Source organism: Mixophyes fleayi, chromosome 8, assembly GCF_038048845.1.
Source record: "Mixophyes fleayi isolate aMixFle1 chromosome 8, aMixFle1.hap1, whole genome shotgun sequence".
Taxonomy (NCBI): domain Eukaryota; kingdom Metazoa; phylum Chordata; class Amphibia; order Anura; family Limnodynastidae; genus Mixophyes; species Mixophyes fleayi.
Window position 1 is genome coordinate 24,215,106 of NC_134409.1, and position 20,238 is coordinate 24,235,343.

At 40.3% G+C, this 20,238-nt stretch overlaps 2 protein-coding genes across 7 annotated transcripts in view; one reads left to right on the forward strand and one right to left on the reverse strand.

Moving 5' to 3' along the window:
- CYB5RL (cytochrome b5 reductase like) overlaps positions 1–20,238 on the forward strand; it is a 39,050-nt gene that overhangs the window by 11,126 nt on the left and 7,686 nt on the right. For 2 of the 5 annotated variants that reach the window (XM_075182144.1, XM_075182143.1), the window contains one exon: positions 1,349–6,495. In XM_075182144.1, the coding sequence (XP_075038245.1) occupies positions 1,349–1,552 (204 nt within the window). In that variant the 3' untranslated portion in view covers positions 1,553–6,495. Of the gene's footprint in view, positions 1–1,332; positions 6,496–10,885; positions 11,330–20,238 lie in introns of those variants that run through there. The other 3 variants (XR_012678467.1, XM_075182145.1, XM_075182146.1) reach the window with 3 other exon arrangements.
- LOC142099063 (uncharacterized) lies at positions 6,698–13,685 on the reverse strand. Of its 2 annotated transcripts, XM_075182151.1 has the most exons (4): positions 13,584–13,685; positions 12,445–12,594; positions 10,472–10,546; positions 6,698–7,129 (listed from the first exon to the last, which is right to left on the reverse strand). In XM_075182151.1, the coding sequence occupies exons 1-4, from the start codon at positions 13,683–13,685 to the stop codon at positions 6,782–6,784; spliced, it is 675 nt and encodes a 224-aa protein (XP_075038252.1). In that variant the 3' UTR covers positions 6,698–6,781. The 2 variants fall into 2 exon arrangements, 1 of the variants encoding a protein (XP_075038252.1); XR_012678468.1 differs by lacking the exons at positions 10,472–10,546; positions 12,445–12,594; positions 13,584–13,685 and adding an exon at positions 9,677–9,762 and having other exon boundaries at positions 7,046–7,129.

Consider the following 20,238-nt stretch of genomic DNA (forward strand, 5'->3'; position numbering starts at 1 on the left):
GGCCTGAGTGTGAAGAAGTAAACTGAGAGGAAGTGATAAGGAGGTTATGTGCAGAGTGGAGGTTCAGTTTGGAAGAGTACAAGGAGATAAAGGAGGACTTTGTAGTATAAGGCTGGCTACACACTACAGTATATTTCCCTAATCATCATCATTTATTTATATAGCGCCAACATATTCCGTAGCGCTTTACAATTGGGGACAAACATAATAAACTAATAAACAAACTGAACGATTTACCAACGACTGAAAAAAAAAAAAGTCCCTATCAGCATCCCAACTCATGTATACACACTAAATATGTTCTATACGATTTACCTTCAGATCTGTGCTCTTCATCTGTCATAACCATCAGCTGAAAAGATGGTGACTCTGCACTCTCCATAGAGGTCTATGGACACTGCCGGTCCTGTGTGCATACACACTACAGAATTGGAACAACATCGTTCCACCATTGAACAAGATTTTTAGCTCTGTTTAAAAATCAAACAATCTGATATGCTTTAGTACAATAATCGTTCATCGTTGGAGCGCACACACTAATGCGATATCAGGCCAAACGGTCGTTTATCGTGTGATTGGCCTGACGATCAGCTAAAAACCCTGCAGTGTGTATCCAGCCTAAGACTACTATTTTGTACATAATAGGCATCCAACGTAGAGACTGGCAGAGAGGAGTAGCACCTGAGGACCAGGAGGAAAGGTGCGGGAGTTGAGATGCAAAATTCATAACGGATGGAGTACAGCCAATTTGTTTTGTGCTACACCACAGTTGGTGTTACAATTGTCTAGACGATGTGATTAAAGCATGCACCAGTCCTCTAGAATCTTGAGTACGAGATGGATGTGAGATATTATTGCACTGAAGGCAGCACGCAGTCATCAGATCATTAAATGAAGCCGTGAAAGAGAGGGCAGAATTAATGACCACAAAGCAGTGAGCTTAGGCAGCTCAACAGATTGAAATGTGATCACTGATGATTGTTATGTTATTAGATACCGTTTTGTATTGGATCATCTTGTGAAAGAGAAACACACCTTTGACCAATATATCACAGACAGTAGGTGGCGCGGCCCCATAATTCAGATGGTTGACAATTAAATCCTTTTACAAATGTTGCAGGTTATGGATAGCAGCCTGTTACATGTAAAAGAGCATAGCTAACACAAGAGGACTTTTATTTTTTTATTGTCGTCAGGAATCCTATTTCAAAATTGTTACCAGTCCCCCACTTTTATCCCATTTAACCATATGTACCAGTCCCCACATTGTTTATGTAATGCTCCAAACCATAGTGCTATAAATGTCCTATTCATTATCCATTCTTGCCCAAGCTGTTTGGTGTTACAGGAACAATCCCTGGAGACCCTGCCTTGGAGCTATCAGGAGAACTCTAAGCTTGGAAGGATAGACTCTGCGTTCTTGACGATGGTGTTGGAGACATGCAGGAGAAAACCCTACACACTGATCTGTGGGTCTGCGTCATATACTGAGGACATGACAGACATGCTGAAGCAGCAGGGGCAGGATGACCGTTCTATCTTTTCCTTGTAACGGACTTGTACACTGAACCTAATGTGGTGGTAACCACAGACATTATCTTGGAAGGAGCGTAATTTCCTGTGGATTGGCCGTAGAGAGTGTTTCAAAGGACAGTACATAGCAATACAGATTTTTTTGTCGAACTCTTTAAAAAAAAGGGGGTACCCCTGTATCTGAGAGACGTGCCCAGTTCAGAAATAAGCAAGTATTGCATCATTTTCCAGGATACTTTCGGTATAATTGTTGCTCTTGTCCACTGGAGACTATGGTACGTCACCTCAGCCACAATGTGGTTGCTACCTCCCATGTTATTAATGGGAATATGCCGGTATACCATCTCTTTTCTTTATTTTTACAAATGATGTGCAGTATATGACTTCTTACCAAAGATCAAGACCCAGGACTAACACTATTGAAGACTAAGCTTAAGGTAACTCTCGTCAACATGAACTGCTAAATAAATGAGAGTGCAGTGCGTTTGGTTGCCCTGCCTGCAATAACATGGGCATCCACATTTATTATTATTATTATTACCATTTATTTATATAGCGCCACTAATTCCGCAGCGCTGTACAGAGAACTCCCTCACATCAGTCCCTGTCCCATTGGGGCTTACAGTCTAAGTTCCCTAAGACAGACAGACAGACTGACGTCAATTTATTAGCAGCCAATTAACCTACCAGTATGTTTTTGGAGTGTGGGAGGAGACAAGAGCACCCGGAGGAAACCCACGCAAACACGAGGAGAACATACAAACTCCACACAGAATTGAACTCATGACCCCAGTGCTGTAAGCCAGAAGTGCTAACCACTAAGCCACCGTGCTGCACATTCCACGTTTTTGCACTGTTTTGTGAAAAATCTCTACACGACTTCCGCAGGTTTGCAGATACTGATGGAAATGCGCACAGTGGAAGAAGTAAAAACATCTCTCCAAGCTCTGCCTGCAGTGATTTTGTATTTTCCAGTCCCTTTCCTATATTTCATTATGGTACAATGATTGGTTTTATTATGTTGGTCAAATGCAACTATAAAATTTATAGTATAAATGTACTTTATCATGTAACGTACGCCCAGAAGGAGCAAACGATGTCCTCTTGAAAGTGTAGGCCAAGGCCTGATTTCGAAGACATCTAACAAATAAGTTCTTTTGTGGGCAGTAAAATGCTCTTTAGTCTCCCACTAACTAAGGAACAACCCCAATAATGCGCCCCTTGGATCATATTTAAATAATGTTGTTCAGTAAGATGATATCTTGTTTGGGAGCAAAACAAGCGTATGATTGTATCTAGCTAGCATCCACAAGGGAAACCCTGTCCTCTCTGGACACCTGATTGCTTCCTGAGTACAAAGTCAGAACGGTCACAGCTGTATGATTCGCTTGTGACCATGGTGATATTCCTGGGATTTCCAAGAGTCTCTGGGAGTTATGAGACCCAGAGCAGCTCTCCCGCAATATCACTAATGTTATAGTATGAGTTAACAGAGTTTAGAAGTCCCTTGCATTCAAAATTATTTCATAGCTTGTTAACATATTCTATTTTAAAATCAATTACAATTAAAATAATCAGATGTCCACCTATTGGGGATAAATAAAGGAAGAAAAAAACACATGCACAGAAAAAATTCTATGCTTCCTTCATCATCATCATCACCATTTATTTATATAGCGCCACTAATTCCGCCGCGCTGTACAGAGAACTCACTCACTTCAGTCCCTGCCCTGTCCCCTACCAGTATGTTTTTGGACTGTGGGAGGAAACCGGAGCACCCGGAGGAAATCCACACAAACACGGGGAGAACATACAAACTCCACACAGATAAGGCCATGGTCGGGAATTGAACTCATGACCCCAGCGCTGTAAGGCAGAAGTGCTAACCACTTAGCTGCCCACTTTATTGTGACCCACAAATGTAGATTCGAGGGCTAATAGAGTACATATATTATAAGTATTCCTATAATCTGTGCAATTTGCAGAATAAGATATTGGGTTTATATAGTATGTTGAGTTAAATATAACAAAAAATGTTAAGTGAAGAATCTTGTTAAAATTTAATTTTTGTTTAAAATATTTGCCATTTATTCTCTAAATGGAACAGATATTTTGCTGCCCATAGGACCTATCTCTCCGAGCGCTCGGTGGTCAGGATTGTAGTTTGTATCTCGTTTAGCAATGTAGAAAGCTATTGGTCCAGGTAACGCTGCTGTGGGGTGAGAGTGGCAGCCAATCACGGTGCTCACGTTGCCTGTAGTCAGCAAGTATGTGATAAGCTGTAAATACAAAATGCATGGTTGCCAACAATGCAAGACGTTTCCAGGCACACCTCTGGTGTGGAGACAAAGCAATGGATAGACACAGCGGTGTGTTGCAATATGCAGAGATTAAGGGATTGTGGGTATGCAAATGAGCGGGTGTGGCTTCTAGAGTTTTTTTCTAACAGTCATTCAAATAATAAAAATAATACAATTTTAAATTTCTGTGTTAGATACTTAAGTGGACACTCATAGTTTGCTTAACTTTTCTGTTACAATTAAAAGAAAAGCTTTAAATCTTCACAAAATAGTAAAACTATACAAGATCATATAAAGTCTTTGAACTTTACAATGACATCCAAATTCAATCCAGTTCAAAAAAGAGGAAATACTAATACACATTTTTAATAGGTTATCTTATTTAAAATAAATAATTATTCCTTCAATAAAATATACACATATAAGTATTATTGTAAATACCACCCCACACACACACGTTTTCCTGGATATTACATGCATACATACTGAACACATACACTGATCAAACATATCTGGAACTCACCATGGACAGTTATGAAGATAATATACACTGACACTGTCCTCATTGTTTCTCAGTACTCCCGCACTTACCATTAAGTGGACTGTGTAAAGTAGGTAGGTTGTTCTGTGAGCACCAGGCAACACAAGGGGCTGAATTTATAGATATTGCTGTATTGGGCTACTCTAGAAGATAACTGCCCTGCCCGTTACTCACAAAAACATATACCATGATTAATAAAACGTCTGTGCAAAATAGAATCTACTCGCTTAATTACACATTTCCAGTTTCAAACAGAAATGATTTATTTAAAACAAAGAAGTAACCCCCTCCGCCCCATGAAAAAACCTGCTCATTTGAACCATATAACAGAGCAACCATTCTCTGGTCTGAATGAGAATAACAGAATCCCCTAAAACACAAATGTGTGTTTGCCTATAAATAAAATCTTACCTAGTGAAGATCTAATATGCTAGCAATGCCCATTCACTAAATCAAGCTGTTATACACCACTGCCAGCAAGATCTACTGTCAGTGACAATAAATATTGTAATTGTTAATGGCCGCCCATATGAAATATTTAGTGGTAATGCCAAACAAAATCTAATATGTCAGCAATAATGCCCAACGGTATGCTATGCCATTGATAGTGCCCAGCTTACAAAAAAATGGCCTATACGAACTAATGCAAATATTAATGCCCAGCACTATGTCGTGCAGAGACAATTTAATCTTAATGTTGAATGATCAGAGATTCCATTATTAAAAGTAAATTATAGATGAATTCATCATGGAGCAATCGTACAGAAAGACCCCCATCAATCCTGCACAAACTTGCAAGTTTCCTAGAGTTTCTTAAAGCCACTCGCATATACTTTCTATAGTGTATAAACATATATACTACTGGCAAAAGTATTTAAGGAAGATTCTTAGCCTTTGAATTTAGACACATATTCCGGTCATGCCAAAATCTTCAATCCCTGATGACCTATGAGAGGCCTGGTTAACCTCAATACACAGGCACAAATGCATTTCTGTTTTATATGTGTTTCTAGTAGAGCTAAAAAAGTGCATATAAAACAAATTAATTTGAATATGCAGCTAGGAGTTGTGGGATACATAAGCCCACTTTTCTGTTTGTGTGACTGTTTAATTTGAAGACACTTAACAGTTACATAAACAGAAGTAGATGTAAAGACATAATTACAATTTATTATGAAAATTAGGACCCAGGAATTGCCCAGAGCAACAAATCAGATTCTAGCTGACATTCATGCAGTGCAGCTTAGAAAATGACATACAAGTGATTAATTCCAATGGGCAAGATTTCCTATAATTAAATTTTCATAAAGTTCCAAAAACATACTAGTAGGGTAATTGGCTGTAATTAAATTGAACTCAGTCTCTCTCTCTTTGTCTGTGTGTATGTTAGGGAAGTTAGACTGTAAGGTTCAATGGGGCAGGGACTGATGTGAGTGAGTTCTCTGTACAGCGCTGCGGAATTAGTGGCGCTATATAAATAGCTGATGATGATGAAGTTTCTCCATAGATAGCTTTTTCATAGGTAGCTCTAATCCCCTAAAGTTTCTTACTGTGATGCTTGTATTCGCGCTAGTTGTGATATAACAACATACTAGTAGGTTAATTGGCTGCTATCAAAATTGACCCTAGTCTCTCTCTGTCCATTCGTGTTAGGGAATTTAGACTGTAAGCTCCAATGGGGCAGGACCTGATGTGAATGAGTTCTCTGTACAACGCTGCGGAATCAGTGGCGCTATATAAATAAATGGTGATGATGCTGATATAACATAACAGCCTTGTTCACAGCCCAATTAGAGTTCCTTTAAGCCATGGGCATTCTAATTTAACGATTGAATTCTAGCCATGTCACTGCTCTTAATATCACACTAATAAAATCTTGCAGGCATTTAAACTTGTGTTTATTGCAGAAATAACAAAAATATTTCCCATAACATGGGATTCATGAAACTTAAAGTGAAATATTAAATCACTTAAATGAACATAATTAGTCGTCAGCCGGACTTACAACCACTAGTGTGAAAATCTGATTGTTAGCTTCCCTCCACCTTGTCATGGAATGCCAGGTCAGGATTTGTGAAATATATGAAAATAAAAACATACAAACAGAATTACTACAAATCACTTGTATTGTAACACGCTGGATTTTTTTTTCCCCACACACACACACATAAAAAAGCCTGAAGAACCTTTGTAAGTCATTGCTATATGCAGAAAGATTCAGGCCTGTTGAACAATGAACTAATTTGCTGCCACTTGTGAGCTTTATGTTAAAGAGAAACCTACCTGCTAGGGAATGTATTATTTTTATGTGCGAAGTGGATTCATTGGTGGCTCAGATTAGTCTGAGATATTATTCTTTAAACTTGCCATGTTAAAGACTGGATGACTAGAGTGAGCCAATATGTCTTTACTCAAAATAAACGGCATACACGGAGACAACACAGAACATGGTAGCGTTCTGGTAGCTACAGGAAGTGACGTTGTCAGAGTAGGAGTCCCACAGACATTGGCTGGTCATTAAAATGTCCTCTCGGTTCTTACTCCCGATCGCCATGTTGCAGATGAGTTTGTATCGCGGCGGCGTGACTCTGCGCACCATTTTCTTGATGTCTTCACACAAGTTCTTGGTGAGATCAGCAGACGTACTTGGGTCGTATGTAATATTTCTTAGCTTTGCTGTCAAAAATTCCTGGATGAGCTCCTTGGCTTGGGAGTAGGGAAACCTCTGTGTGGGGTTTGCAGAACCAGCCGGGACCTAAGTAAAGACAACATGACTAACAATATGGTGACCTCTATTCCTCTGTACATTGTCATATTCATGTATTTCCCTCTTCCCCTAAACACTGAGGGCTTGATTCATTAAGGCACACAGAATTAATGTGTTGTTTCTTAAAAAACGCACATAAACGGGCATACGCAATTTCGTATTCAACAAAGAGCGGATGTAATGATATGTCTGTTGATGAATATGAGTCTAAGTCTTACTGTAGTACACTGTATTATACATCAAATACACATGTGTAATATAAATTCCCAAAAGAAAGCATAGAAAAAAACCTATTCAGTTCATATCACCAATTAATAATATAGACATTAATGATAAAACATCTTATTTTATTTTTTCACATAAAATACATTAGGATGTTCTTAATATCTACTGTAAATAAAATGCATTATTACAGTTGCACCTGGTTGCAAACACATGTTCTAGCATGTATATGTGACCGGCCTCCCTGGTAATTGGCACTCACACCCGAGCTGTAGCTGGTGCAAGTGATACGACTGATAAAGATGTACTTTTGAGATGCCCAAAGCTTGAATCGAATGCAGCTGCGGGCTGGAGCTTAGCACGTCTTTACTGTCTACGTACATACGCCCCCTCTTCCAATTCCGCCCTTGAAATCGTAGGCTGTATTAAGGATAATTTGCGTTCAGAGATTAATTGGACGTTGCTGCGGTCTGTGGCGTGTGGTTTGTTTGTGGGCACGGGCAGTGCAACACAACGGGTTGATATAGTGGGTACATATTGTAATGTAACAGAGCTACTGAGGCGGAAGAAGAGAAAACGTGTGGCTATAGGCTCCACACAGTCCTAATAATCTGGGCAGAGTAACATCATGATAAAAAAATAGTTTGAACATAATTTTCACAGCGCTGGGGTCATGAGTTCAATTCCCGATCATGACCTTATCTGTGTGGAGTTTGTATGTTCTCCCCGTGTTTGCGTGGGTTTCCTCCGGGTGCTCCAGTTTCCTCCCACACTCCAAAAACATACTAGTAGGTTAATTGGCTGCTATTAAAATGGACCCTAGTCTCTCTTTCTCTCTCTCTCTCTGTGTGTGTATGTGTGTGTATGTGTATGTTAGGGAATTTAGACTGTAAGCTCCAATGGGACAGGGACTGATGTGAGTGAGTTCTCTGTACAGCGCTGCGGAATCAGTGGCGCTATATAAATAAATGGTGATGATGAAATTAGTTCAGTCTAGGGTTCTGTAATTGAAATATAAGTGGGGGAAACGGGAGCATAACAATGATATTGCACTTTGGAAATATGTCCTGTTTGGAAGAGCCTATAACACTAACAATGTGATGTGATGTTTCCTAGTGATCATGTATTTCAGCTATGTGCCAATGCTCTTTCACTTCAAATGAAACCACTTTCCTCATAACCAAGCCTTTTATGTACCTTAGCCATTCTTTGTTTAAAGAAAAAAGTTCTCTACTGTTTACATAATTGTTCTGTGTATTGTGGACGTCCAAAGCAAACACGTTTACCAATAGGGCCATTTAACGCCTCATTTGTAAACCTGACAAACATGGAGCACTCCCTCCTTATTAATGACCTATCTGACTGTTATTTGTCATTATGCCGCTTTGTATGAATAAAGATTGAAACATTCAACGGCAGACGCAAAGTAGACAAGCTAAATTACTAACGATATTAACGATAAGGAATGTGACAGACAAGGTGAAAATTGCTGCTGGAAAATATTCAGATACTAGAAGTCACCTCAGCGATTCATATAGTCATGGAAATGTGTGACTAATAGTTTCTTTATATTTTCTAATTAATTTTATTATTTTAGAATAAATAATTTATCAATAAAACTAGATGATTTACTGGTGGCGTTGGTACAATCGGAATCACTGTAAGAACTCTGCATACTTGGTGGCACTGTGGCACAGTGCTCAGCATTGTTGCCTCATGGCCATGAATTAATTTCTAACCAATCTGTGTGGAGTTTGTATGTTCTCCCTATGTTTGCATGGGTACTTAAATTTCCTCCAACTCCCCAAATGTACAGATAAGTTAATTGGTTGCTGATACCATTAACCCTAGTGTATATGTGTTTGTGTGGTAAGGACTGTAGAATAGAAGCTCTACAGGGTCGGGGACTGATGTAAATGATTAAATATAGGAGTGCACTCAAACTGAAGAGCCAGTGAATCAAAAGGCCCTGCAGGGCCTGCCATCTCCAGTGATTGCCACTTAGGTGTCCTCGTATTAAATTGTGCTCGTTACTACACCTCACAGCTGATTGTGGTGACCAGGTGATCTTAGGCAATCAGTGGCGAGTTTAAATCCTATTATGTTCTCCAATGCACAATGGTTGGTAAAGAAAAACATTGTGGGCTTCTTACAATCCCGTCCAAAACTAAAGTAAAAAATAGAGCGCTAACCTGATCGCACATAGGGGCCTATTTATGTAGCACCACATTTACTTTTCATATTTCTTTACAAAATCAATACAGGAACAGCCGTTCCCAAAAAACGGCTGTTCCTGTGAAGTCTTACACTTACCTTTCACGGGCTCTTCACCTGCGATGTGGTTTCCGGCTTGCTTTAAATCCCTGTGCGCATGACCCGACCGAAAAGCTTAGGCATGCGCACAGAGATCTGAACTGAAAGACGGTGGGTCATGTGACAGGGAGGGTTCACATGATCCCTCCATACATGCGCTGTCCAGCTCTGCTCTTCGGAGCAGAGCTGCCGGCAGTGAAACTTTTCAATTATGTTAATGTACGCCAGCTTGAGCTGGCGTACATTAACATTGTTGAAAAGTTTATTTCGTACATTGTTAAATAGCATTACTGAGCACTCCCCATACACTGTGATGGGGAGTGCTCAGTAAAACGATAAAAGCAGCAGATATCTGAGATATCTGCTGCGATGCTACAATCATAAATAGCAATTTAGTGGTTAATCCCCGAAAACTGTTGTTTTCGGGGATTTAACAGGGGAGAAAGCGTTGATAAATAGGCCCCATTGTGCTCTGTGGTGTTCATAGAGGTATCTAGCTTTACAGCCTTTGTGCCATGGGTAGGGGGTCTCTAATCCCAGGAGCATTGGGGTCACAGGGGAATGACTAACTGAACCCTTCCACCTTCTTATACTTTGAGAGGGTGTAAATACCACCCTTACTAGTAGAGGGGAAACTTTATCACAGCTATACCCTAAGGCAGTGAAATAACAAGTTGTTATAGAGCGGCCCTTCCACCTTAGAATCTCTTTACAGCTCCAACTTCTCACCCAGAAGTACCTATGATACTTTTGCATAAAGTGCACCCATTGGATGCAGGAGGACACAGGTCTCACCTGTTCGTTGATGATAGTTGTGGGCTTGCGATTTGGCGTGCGGGCTCTGGACTTTCTCCTCAAAAATGCTCGATTCTGAAAGCAATAAGAAGCAATGTCAGATTTCTAGTACTGATGTACAGTCGTTCTAGCTATCCTGGAAAACACTGTATCACAATAATCTCTAATATTCAGCAGTTGTCACTTTGTGTTGTAGGTTTTCATGTCTTTTTATAATGGTTATTGTTACAACTTTGAGATTGTGTCGCTTACAATGCGAACAGTAGCATGTTTGTTTCCTACGTGCCTGTCTGTCATTATTTATCCTCTTACCAGTCACGGGGTGGTAAATGAAATGTAAATTCAAAAATCTTAAAACATTAATAACAGGTAGCAATAACAAATGGTAAGATCATCTTCTGACTGCACCGACAGGCCCCACTGTACACCAGAAATGATGGATCTCATTCATTGTGGCCACCTACATGTGTGAATCATTCAAGCATCAAGCATTACATCCAGTTAAGGCATTAAGGATACCTCCCACAACATGTTATCATCCAGAATACCACATTATGAGGCATATTCAATTAGCCGCCGAGGGCCTTCGGAACGGTGGTCGAAGACAGCCCGTGGCGATATAACATTGCGGATTTCTCTTCACCCAATGTAGAGGTGCGAGGAAAGTGTTCAGGTACCGGAAACCGTTCGGAAGAACTCTGCAACTAATTGAATATTCCCCTTTTGAGTTTCAGAGCATTTACTCCCATTGCTGACTGTATTACACTGTTGTCCCCTCCGTGCTGATCTTTCCTCTGCCGAGACTATGAGGAAACATCTTCGAAAGAAGTTGAACCCTTGTGCAACATTAATACAATAATATGTAAGTAGAATACCATAAAGTTTGTCCTAAGTCATCCTAGTGATATGGCACCAGCATGGGTAGAGGCGGGTGGCCCTACATTGGAAAGGTAAGAGAGCGGGAGGGGTGTCCCTCCCTGGAAAATTTGTCGGCCCCTTCAAAATTTTGCTATGGGGAACACAAATGTCTTGTTATTCCCCTGGTCTTTCCCTTAATAGTTAAATAATAAATATTTTATTGTTAATTAGTTTTGAGCCATGTCTTTTACAACTGAGAATACACAGAATTATTTATATATATATATATATATATATATATATATATATATATATATATACACAAGTTAACCCGTGCATGATACTCATGCATTCTAGTCAAATCAAGCTACTTAAGGTCTTAAAAAGGTTCTTGTCATACATTTGGGCCTAGCCCAGGCCTCCTCAGGGGAAGAGCGTTACTTCCCAACGCAAGCGCCCTTTTTAATGTGTGTTCATGAGGTAAAATTACCTCACGAAAATGAGTTTGAGCCCTCAACTCGTAAATTTAGCCTTTACTACCCCTCCCACGGGGGGAAGGGGGGATGATGGAAGTTTACTGACTTCACTATTCTAATTTTTTTGTCAAATAATGTCAGTATACCAAATTTCAGGTCAATTGGATGAGCCCTTTCTGAGAAAATAGTTTTTTACACACACACACTAACACACGCTGCTACACATGTGTGTTCATGAGGTAAAATTACCTCACAAAAATGAGTTTGAGCCCTCAACTCGTAAATTTAGCCTTTACTACCCCTCCCACGGGGTCAAGGGGGGATGATGGAAGTTAACTGACTACACTATTCTAATTTTTTTGTCAAATAATGTCAGTATACCAAATTTTCAGGTCAATTGGATGAGCCCTTTCTGAGAAAATAGTTTTTTCCACACACTAACACACGCCGCTAGGCTTTTACTTTTATATATTAGATAATGCTAAGAATTTAGTAGGTCAGTGTATAACTCCGCCCAGCATGTGGCGCTGCAGCTTGTTGTTTTTTTCCACACACAGACTAACACACGCCACTAGGCTTTTATATTATAGATATATATATATATATATGTCCTAAGTGTAATATTACTGTGGTTTTTACCTTAAGCTCCCGTGTAATACGCTGGGCAGCCAGTAGACCTTTCATGCTGATGGCTGGCGCAGGCCTCTTTATTTCGGTGGTTTTAGAAGCCCCTTCGCTTGGCGGAGGATTCAGACTTAAGGGCCCTCTGGAGGTCAGAGGAGCTACAGGCTTAAATGAATATTACACTGATTAATTGCTTATTTTCAAAGCACTTTGAAATATTTAATAAAACTGGTGAAAAGATAACGATAGTTAAAAATATATTGTAATCTATAAAAAACAATTAGATACTAGTTCTAATTCTTCGAGCACCATTTAAAAAAGGAATCTAATTAATTATAACTATTTTTTACCTGTTTTCATAAATGTCCTGCTGCGTAAAATAATAACATTTTCGTGCACGAGATGTGGTAATTATCTAAAAAATGATACTTTTACTGACAGAAGATAGTCTGGCAAATCCAAATCTTATTTGTAAATAGAGAAATGTATAGAAGTATATTTATCTGTTCCATAACATTTCCGTATGTTGCTAAATATTTATAGAGAAAAACATTATAAGCAAAAAATACATTTAGGAGTATAGGTGTGGTGTGGTGACTGATGAATATTGTGTTCCTAGTACGTGACATTAACAAAAGTGATCAGAAGCCAAAGCCAATTAAGTAATTAAGACCAAACAGCTCAATCGCTTGGAAACCATGAGTGATTAAAAGTAGCAGTCAGTCTGAATTGGAACATTAATACAGTGATTTAAAGGGATAACATTTCTCTTTTTTTTTGTCTTTGCTACAGCTTAATCCTGGGTGAGTGAATACTATAATCAGTCTCAAGCAGTACAGCTAGTTCTGTCTGGTTCCAGGAACAGAACAAAGCATTCTGGAGCATTTAGGAACAGTTCTTAAATGTCATCTATCCACTTTCCTTTAAGTCAAGCCTAGCACTAGGTAGCATTAGGGTAGATTGCGAACGTACCAGTCAAAACCATTGATCCAGGGGAACCATGTACTGTTAAATACCTGTTTGCCCTTATTCAGGAATCATCAACCAGGTTGTAGCCAGTACCTTGAGACTGAATGGTCATCACCCCAACATCACAACTATCAGTAAGTGAACGCATCAGTGTTCTAGACGAACAAACTGCTTTGTGATCTTACTTCTTTCAGTGTTGTAGGGTTATCATCCCTGTTTGTTGCTCGAAAGGTGACCCGTGACAATTTTACTGCTCCCAGTCTCTTGCCTTGACTCACGCTGTCCATACCTCCAGAGGGTCTTCTGGATACAAAATAGGATTAACGTTACAGACTGTGTTTTTTTATTTCATCCAATCAATAATGTAAATTCTTATGAAGAGCAAAATATCTCTAAGGGAAATATCATTTCAAATAATACTGTATATTATAGGACAGTCCTTTATGGTTAACATGAAAGTGCTGTCATAAATCACTCTAAGGGGCATATTCAATTAGGTTCCCGGTCCTGGGTAATGTACGGTAACGCGGAACCTGCGCAGTATTGGCGGTGATACGGTACCGCAATAACACAGATTTTCCTACGCAACCCTATGGAGTGCGCACGAGAATTCACGTTATTGCGGAACCGTGGATTGACTTTGCGGCCCGTTCCGTCGCGTTGCCTTGGACCGTAAACCTAATTGAATATGCCCCCAAATGTATTAATGTCTTTTTTTTTTTTTTTTTTTTTTTTGTAACCATTTTTATGGATTTGCATAGATGTAAGCCACATTACAAAATCAACACAATATGACAGGTAGGAGAACGACCACAGTTGGTTTTAATCCCAAAAACACTACGGTGCAGACGGGATTCAAGATACCAATAGTTAGCGATCCACAAACACCATTAGCAACACACAGAGTACTCCATGTGCCAACATAGAGGGGGGGAATTCGATTAGCCGTGACACGTCTCCGGAATGCCCGTGATACACATCGCGGCGGAGATTTGACAGAAAGAGGTGCAAGGAAAAATTAGCAGAGATTTCTACCGCAATTACGCGGCACGATGTCTGCACGCCACATCGCCACCAATTGAATTCCCCCCCAGAGAGTGAACATTGCTTCAACACAGGGCCCTATTGGTTTATCAAACTCGGGTGGACAGCCACAAAATTCAAGTGAACTTATGGAGCCCAATAAAGTGTTCAGGCTACCTTAGGCTAATGCACTCGTAACGTCCCCTCACCTTCAACGCCAGGCTATTATGCGGTTGACAAAAGCAAAATTTAAATCCTTAATTTAAAATCTAGTTTCCTTCATCCCTCCTACCACAGAACGACTGAAATATGAGTCAAGTTTTCAAATCGTTTTCAGTAAGAAACCCTCTCGTTCATCTCTCTTCTTTGTGCATCTTTTAAATTCAGCCCCACTTGGCTTTTTAAAAGGGTCACAACAATCTTTGTCACTCATTTTGTGAGTACAACCCTGAGTGCAAGTAGCTACCCCTAGCCCAGCAAACATTGTATGAGGAAGATGCAAAGTATTTTATTTCATGAAGTGTAACTTGTAACCTACTGTTGTCACTGATATCTGGGGAATACATTTAGTCAACAGCTAAACCAGCATGAAACATAAGGGATAGAAAAACAAATACTGTTTGAAAATATATATGTCCACCAAAATTTTAAAATAAAACTGCCGGGCACCCATGTGCCACAAAAGTCCACCCTGTACTTCCTTTTAGGTTACGAATGAAACAGAATCAGTATTAGTAATTTGTATAAATAGAATTGTATTATGATCATGTCCCGTGGTCAGGTCATGTTGGGGTGTAGTGTCCTATGTCTGTATAGAGTGTAATATAACTGTATTATGATCATGTCCAGTGGTCAGGTCATGTTGGGGGTGTAGTGTCCTATGTCTGTATAGAGTGTAATATAACTGTATTATGATCATGTCCAGTGGTCAGGTCATGTTGGGGTGTAGTGTCCTATGTCTGTATACAGTGTAATAGAATTGTATTATGATCATGTCCCGTGGTCAGGTCATGTTGGGGGTGTAGTGTCCTATGTCTGTATAGAGTGTAATATAACTGTATTATGATCATGTCCAGTGGTCAGGTCATGTTGGGGGTGTAGTGTCCTATGTCTGTATAGAGTGTAATATAACTGTATTATGATCATGTCCAGTGGTCAGGTCATGTTGGGGTGTAGTGTCCTATTTCTGTATATAGTGTAATAGAATTGTATTATGATCATGTCCCGTGGTCAGGTCATGTTGGGGTGTAGTGTCCTATGTCTGTATAGAGTGTAATATAACTGTATTATGATCATGTCCAGTGGTCAGGTCATGTTGTGGGTGTAGTGTCCTATGTCTGTATACAGTGTAATAGAATTGTATTATGATCATGTCCAGTGGACAGGTCATGTTGGGGTGTAGTGTCCTATGTCTGTATAGAGTGTAATAGAATTGTATTATGATCATGTCCAGTGGTCAGGTCATGTTGTGGGTGTAGTGTCCTATGTCTGTATAGTGTAATAGAATTGTATTATGATCATGTCCCATGGTCAGGTCATGTTGGGTAGGTGCAATGTCCTGCATTTGTATAGAATGTAACAGAATTGTATTAAAGTGTTAGCAAATATGCTAGTCTATCATGAATCAGCATATAGAAGTAGCATACTGACAGGGTATCACAATGAGAGAGCAGTACACAGTAACATAATGTCAGTATTATTCTGCAGAATAAGCTATCAGTGATAAAGCAATATACAATACAACCAAGCAACATTCTGTACTATCACAATAGAATAACAGTGACAGTAGCACAGGACATTGTATGAGGTTTACACGATAACAGATCTATAGAAAAAGGCATATAACAAACATTACAAAGTAAAACATGACCTGGGAAAATTAGGACAGTCATCATCATCATCAACATTAATTTATATAGCACCAGCAAATTGCGTAGCACTTTAGTCTCAATAGCCTTACTAGCAACTACTTTCCTGTGATCAGAAATGTAAATAGTCCTGTGTGCGTGTGATCACAGACCTCAATGCAGGAGTGACCTCTTAATAATGTACAGTATATACGGAAATACACATAGTGATAGATGTTATCTGCACCTAATTACCAGTACTTGTCACCACATTTCAATATATCTCCTTGGCAATCTATCTGGCTTTAAATATTAACCAATAAATATTAAATATTAGTTATTAACCAATTGCTCAGTACTACTTCTATTGTTTTTAATGCTGGTTGCAGTTTTCAGTATATGTTATGTTACGTATTCAACAGAAATATTTAACATTGAGAAGAATTATTTCATGACCATGTCATGTTAGCTAAGTACAGCTTAGGGCTGTATTTAGTGTTGATGATGCTGTAGGTATTGTGAGTGAATATGTCCTAAATTAATAATGCTGCACCCCGCATCTTCCTATCCCTCAATCTGTCACTTCTTCCTCCATTAGTTCTACAGGGGAAAAACAAGCAATGGACAGAAAAAAGTGAGTAGCAAATAAAGGAATTAAAAGAAAATAAATTAAAATTAACATCTAACGATTTCAGCCCCCTAAACAGTGGTGCCATAGGCATGTGTCTAGGGTGCCTATATGAGTTATATAGCCTGGGTCCTGTGTCTGCATAGAGTGTACTGTACACAAAGCATGGGCTCACCTGCCCAGCAGCAAAGTATCCCTGGTAACACTGGCAATATTCTGTGTTAAATAACTTACCACACTGCTGTCTGTGTAATCTCTCCAGTTGATGCCCTCAGTAGTAGGTGAGCTGTTCACCATCAGACCTTCAGTCTCCGGAGCTGCCTCGTGTTGAGGCTGTGCACAGTGGACTCCTCCTGTATAAGTGTGTGATACTCTGTACAGTGTTTACACACAGGTTTCCAACGCTCTGACTTGCTATCTATTACACTATATTTTGTTGACTTTGTTCTGCTGCTGGTTCTGCAAACATAACAACAGCACAGACGTGTTATGAACATACATAAAGAACATGATTTATGGGATCCTGTAACTGAGGGCCAACAACTATTGGAGCATTAAGGGGTCACTGATTTCCTGGGATCATTACAGGCAGTCGTTACCTGTTCCACTACTTTCCCTCTGAACACTGGATGCCGTTTCTGTGATCACTTTTTGGTTTTCAGGCAAATGCTGTTTGTACATATGTGCTAACTGCCCTTCCTCTGGACATCAACATGTATACCTGTCTTTTCAAAGTTTCCATCTCTTTGATCAGATGGATAGTCTATAAGGTTAAGATTGCAATTGTTTGGAGGTGGGTATGCATATTTATACATTTTCTTGCATTATATATATATATATATATATATATATATATATATATATAAAAGCCTAGCGGCGTGTGTTAGTCTGTGTGTGCAAAAAAAAAACCAAGCTGCAGCGCTGGGCGGAGTTATACACCGACCTACTAAATTCTTAGCATTATATAAAAGTAAAAGCCTAGCGGCGTGTCTTAGTGTGTGTGTGTGTGTGTGTGGAAAAAACTATTTTTTCTCAGAAAATGATCATCCAATTGACCTGAAATTTGGTATACTGACATTATTTGACAAAAAAATTTGAATAGTGAAATCAGTTAACTTCCATCATCCCCCCTTCCCCCCCGTGGGAGGGGTAGTAAAGGCTAAATTTACGAGTTGAGGGGTGAAACTCCTTTTCGTGAGGTAATTTTACCTCATGAACACACATTAAAAAGGGTGCTTGCGTCGGGAAGTAACACTCTTCCCCTGATAAAGCCTGGGCTAGGCCCAAATGCATGACAAGAACCTTCTTTTTTTTTAACTCAAAATTTTATTGCATACAAAAAGAACATGAGTGACATAAACAGAGAACAAAAAGAAACTTGAGCAGAACATTCAAAATACAAGTATCCAGCAATGTCACTCTCTCAACAGAAATATGTATTACAGTATAACAAGTTAGTGATGGGCAAGGGAGGGGAGGGTAAGGTAATGGACATTAAGGGGTGTAGGGAGGGGGGAAAGGGCATGGTCGTCAAAAGAGAAACTAAGAGATGCGTGCTCTCAAGAGGGAGCGCTGTATGGTGGTATTTCTAGAAAAGCGATAGGGACAATGTTATATGGGATTGTGTAGAGGGGAGATTATTTAGAGGAAGACCAACTGCAAGACCCTATGCATAGAGCCAGGGGGCCCAAACCTGATGGAATTTGTCTTCTTTGTCTCGTAGTAACGAGGTGATCTTTTCCATGTTGGCGATATACCATATGTATGATCTTAAAGAAGAGAGGCGAGGGGGTTCTGCGGGCTTCCATGATTTAGCTATCAGGCATTTGGCGGCGGCCAGCACGTGTGAAGCTAGCTTCGCAGAGTGGGTATCAAGGTCCTGTATAGGATAACAGAGTAGGACCACGGGTTCTTCCTAATAGGGCATTGGAGAAGGGAGGAAAGAAGCCTCGCAACCCTGTCCCAGAAGGAGGAGATGACAGGGCACCACCACCAGATATGTACGAGGGTGCCTCGGTGACCACAATTTCTCCAGCAGTCGGGAGAAGCCGACGGAAACATCTTTGCGAGCCTATCAGGTGTAAGATACCACCTATAGTAAACTTTATACCCATTTTCCTTAATTAATGTGGAGATGGAACTAGAGGCCACATTCAGTCTAATGGTCTCCCAGCAGTCCTCCTCCGGGGGTGGGCCCAGATCCCTCTCCCACTCCCTCTCATGTATGTTCCCGGCCTTCACCAGTTTTTCTAGTAGAAGACTATACAGGGAGGAAATCATACCTCTTCGCAGGGGGGAAGAGAGACTAAGAGATTCAAATTGGGAGGGGAGGTGGGGCGAACTGTCCGACAGGAAAGATAGGAGGAAATGCCGAACCTGCAAGTATTGCTAGAAAGGCAGATGGAAGTTAGGAACTCTAGAGCAGAGAGCGTCATAGGGTATAGGCCTTCCTCGCTCAAGGAGGCTTCCTGTAAATCAGAATCCCGCCCTGGTCCACAACCGGGAAAACGATCGGGACATACCCGGAGGGAAGGTGGGGTTATGCCAAAGGGGTATAATGTGCAGGGGGTTAGGAAAGGCAGAGAGCTCTTGCAGATCTCCCAGATCCGGGCAGCAAATTCCAGAGTTGGAAAACGTTTGGTTAGAGCCTTCCGAATATCAGAAGAAATTCACCAAAGGCCAGATAGACCGGGTATGGAGAGATAGGCAGCCTCCAAGTCTGCCCATGCGTGAGATGCAGGAGGAGCAAATGAGGAAACAATTGAGCTAAGCTGGGCTGCCCAATAATAGGCCTTGGGTCGGGAAAGCCCCTGCCTCCACAGCCCTTAGGTTTTTTGAGTAGTGCCAATCGGAGCCTGGGAGACCTGCCCCGCCACACAAATTTAGAGAGGTGTTGCTGCATAGAGTATATTTCAGCTAAGGGTATTCTCACATGCAATGTCTGAAAAAGGTAAAGGAGTTGAGGAAGAATAGTCATTTTTACCGCAATGATCCTGCCCAGCCACGAAATGATTAGGGTCCGCCAGGAGAAAATGTCTGATTTGAGTTTACGAAAAAGAGCTGGATAGTTCTCCTGATATAGGGATTCGTAACAGGTGGTGATGTAGACCCCCAGATATTTAATTTTTTTCTTCTGCCATCTTAAGTGGAAATGGGAGGTGAGATCACAGCAGTCCTGTGAAGGCATATTAAGAAATGGCCTCAGATTTTGTTATGTTGATTTTATACCCGGACAGGCCACCGTATCTCGTGAGGAGGCAGAACAGGTTGGGTAAGGATGTTCTTGGCTGCTGGAGCGTGAGGAGGATATCGTCAGCAAATAAAGAGAGTTTACTCTCCAGA

Bases quoted from the DNA above. Each gene is read 5' to 3' on its own strand.
- LOC142099063 (XM_075182151.1), bottom strand. From the start codon at position 13,685: ATGGACAGCGTGAGTCAAGGCAAGAGACTGGGAGCAGTAAAATTGTCA. The intron at 12,595-13,583 runs GTAAGATCACAA...TATTCATTTAAG, and splicing joins ACCCTACAACACTGAAAGAA to CCTGTAGCTCCTCTGACCTC. The intron at 10,547-12,444 runs GTAAAAACCACA...TATTGCTTTCAG, and splicing joins GTATTACACGGGAGCTTAAG to AATCGAGCATTTTTGAGGAG.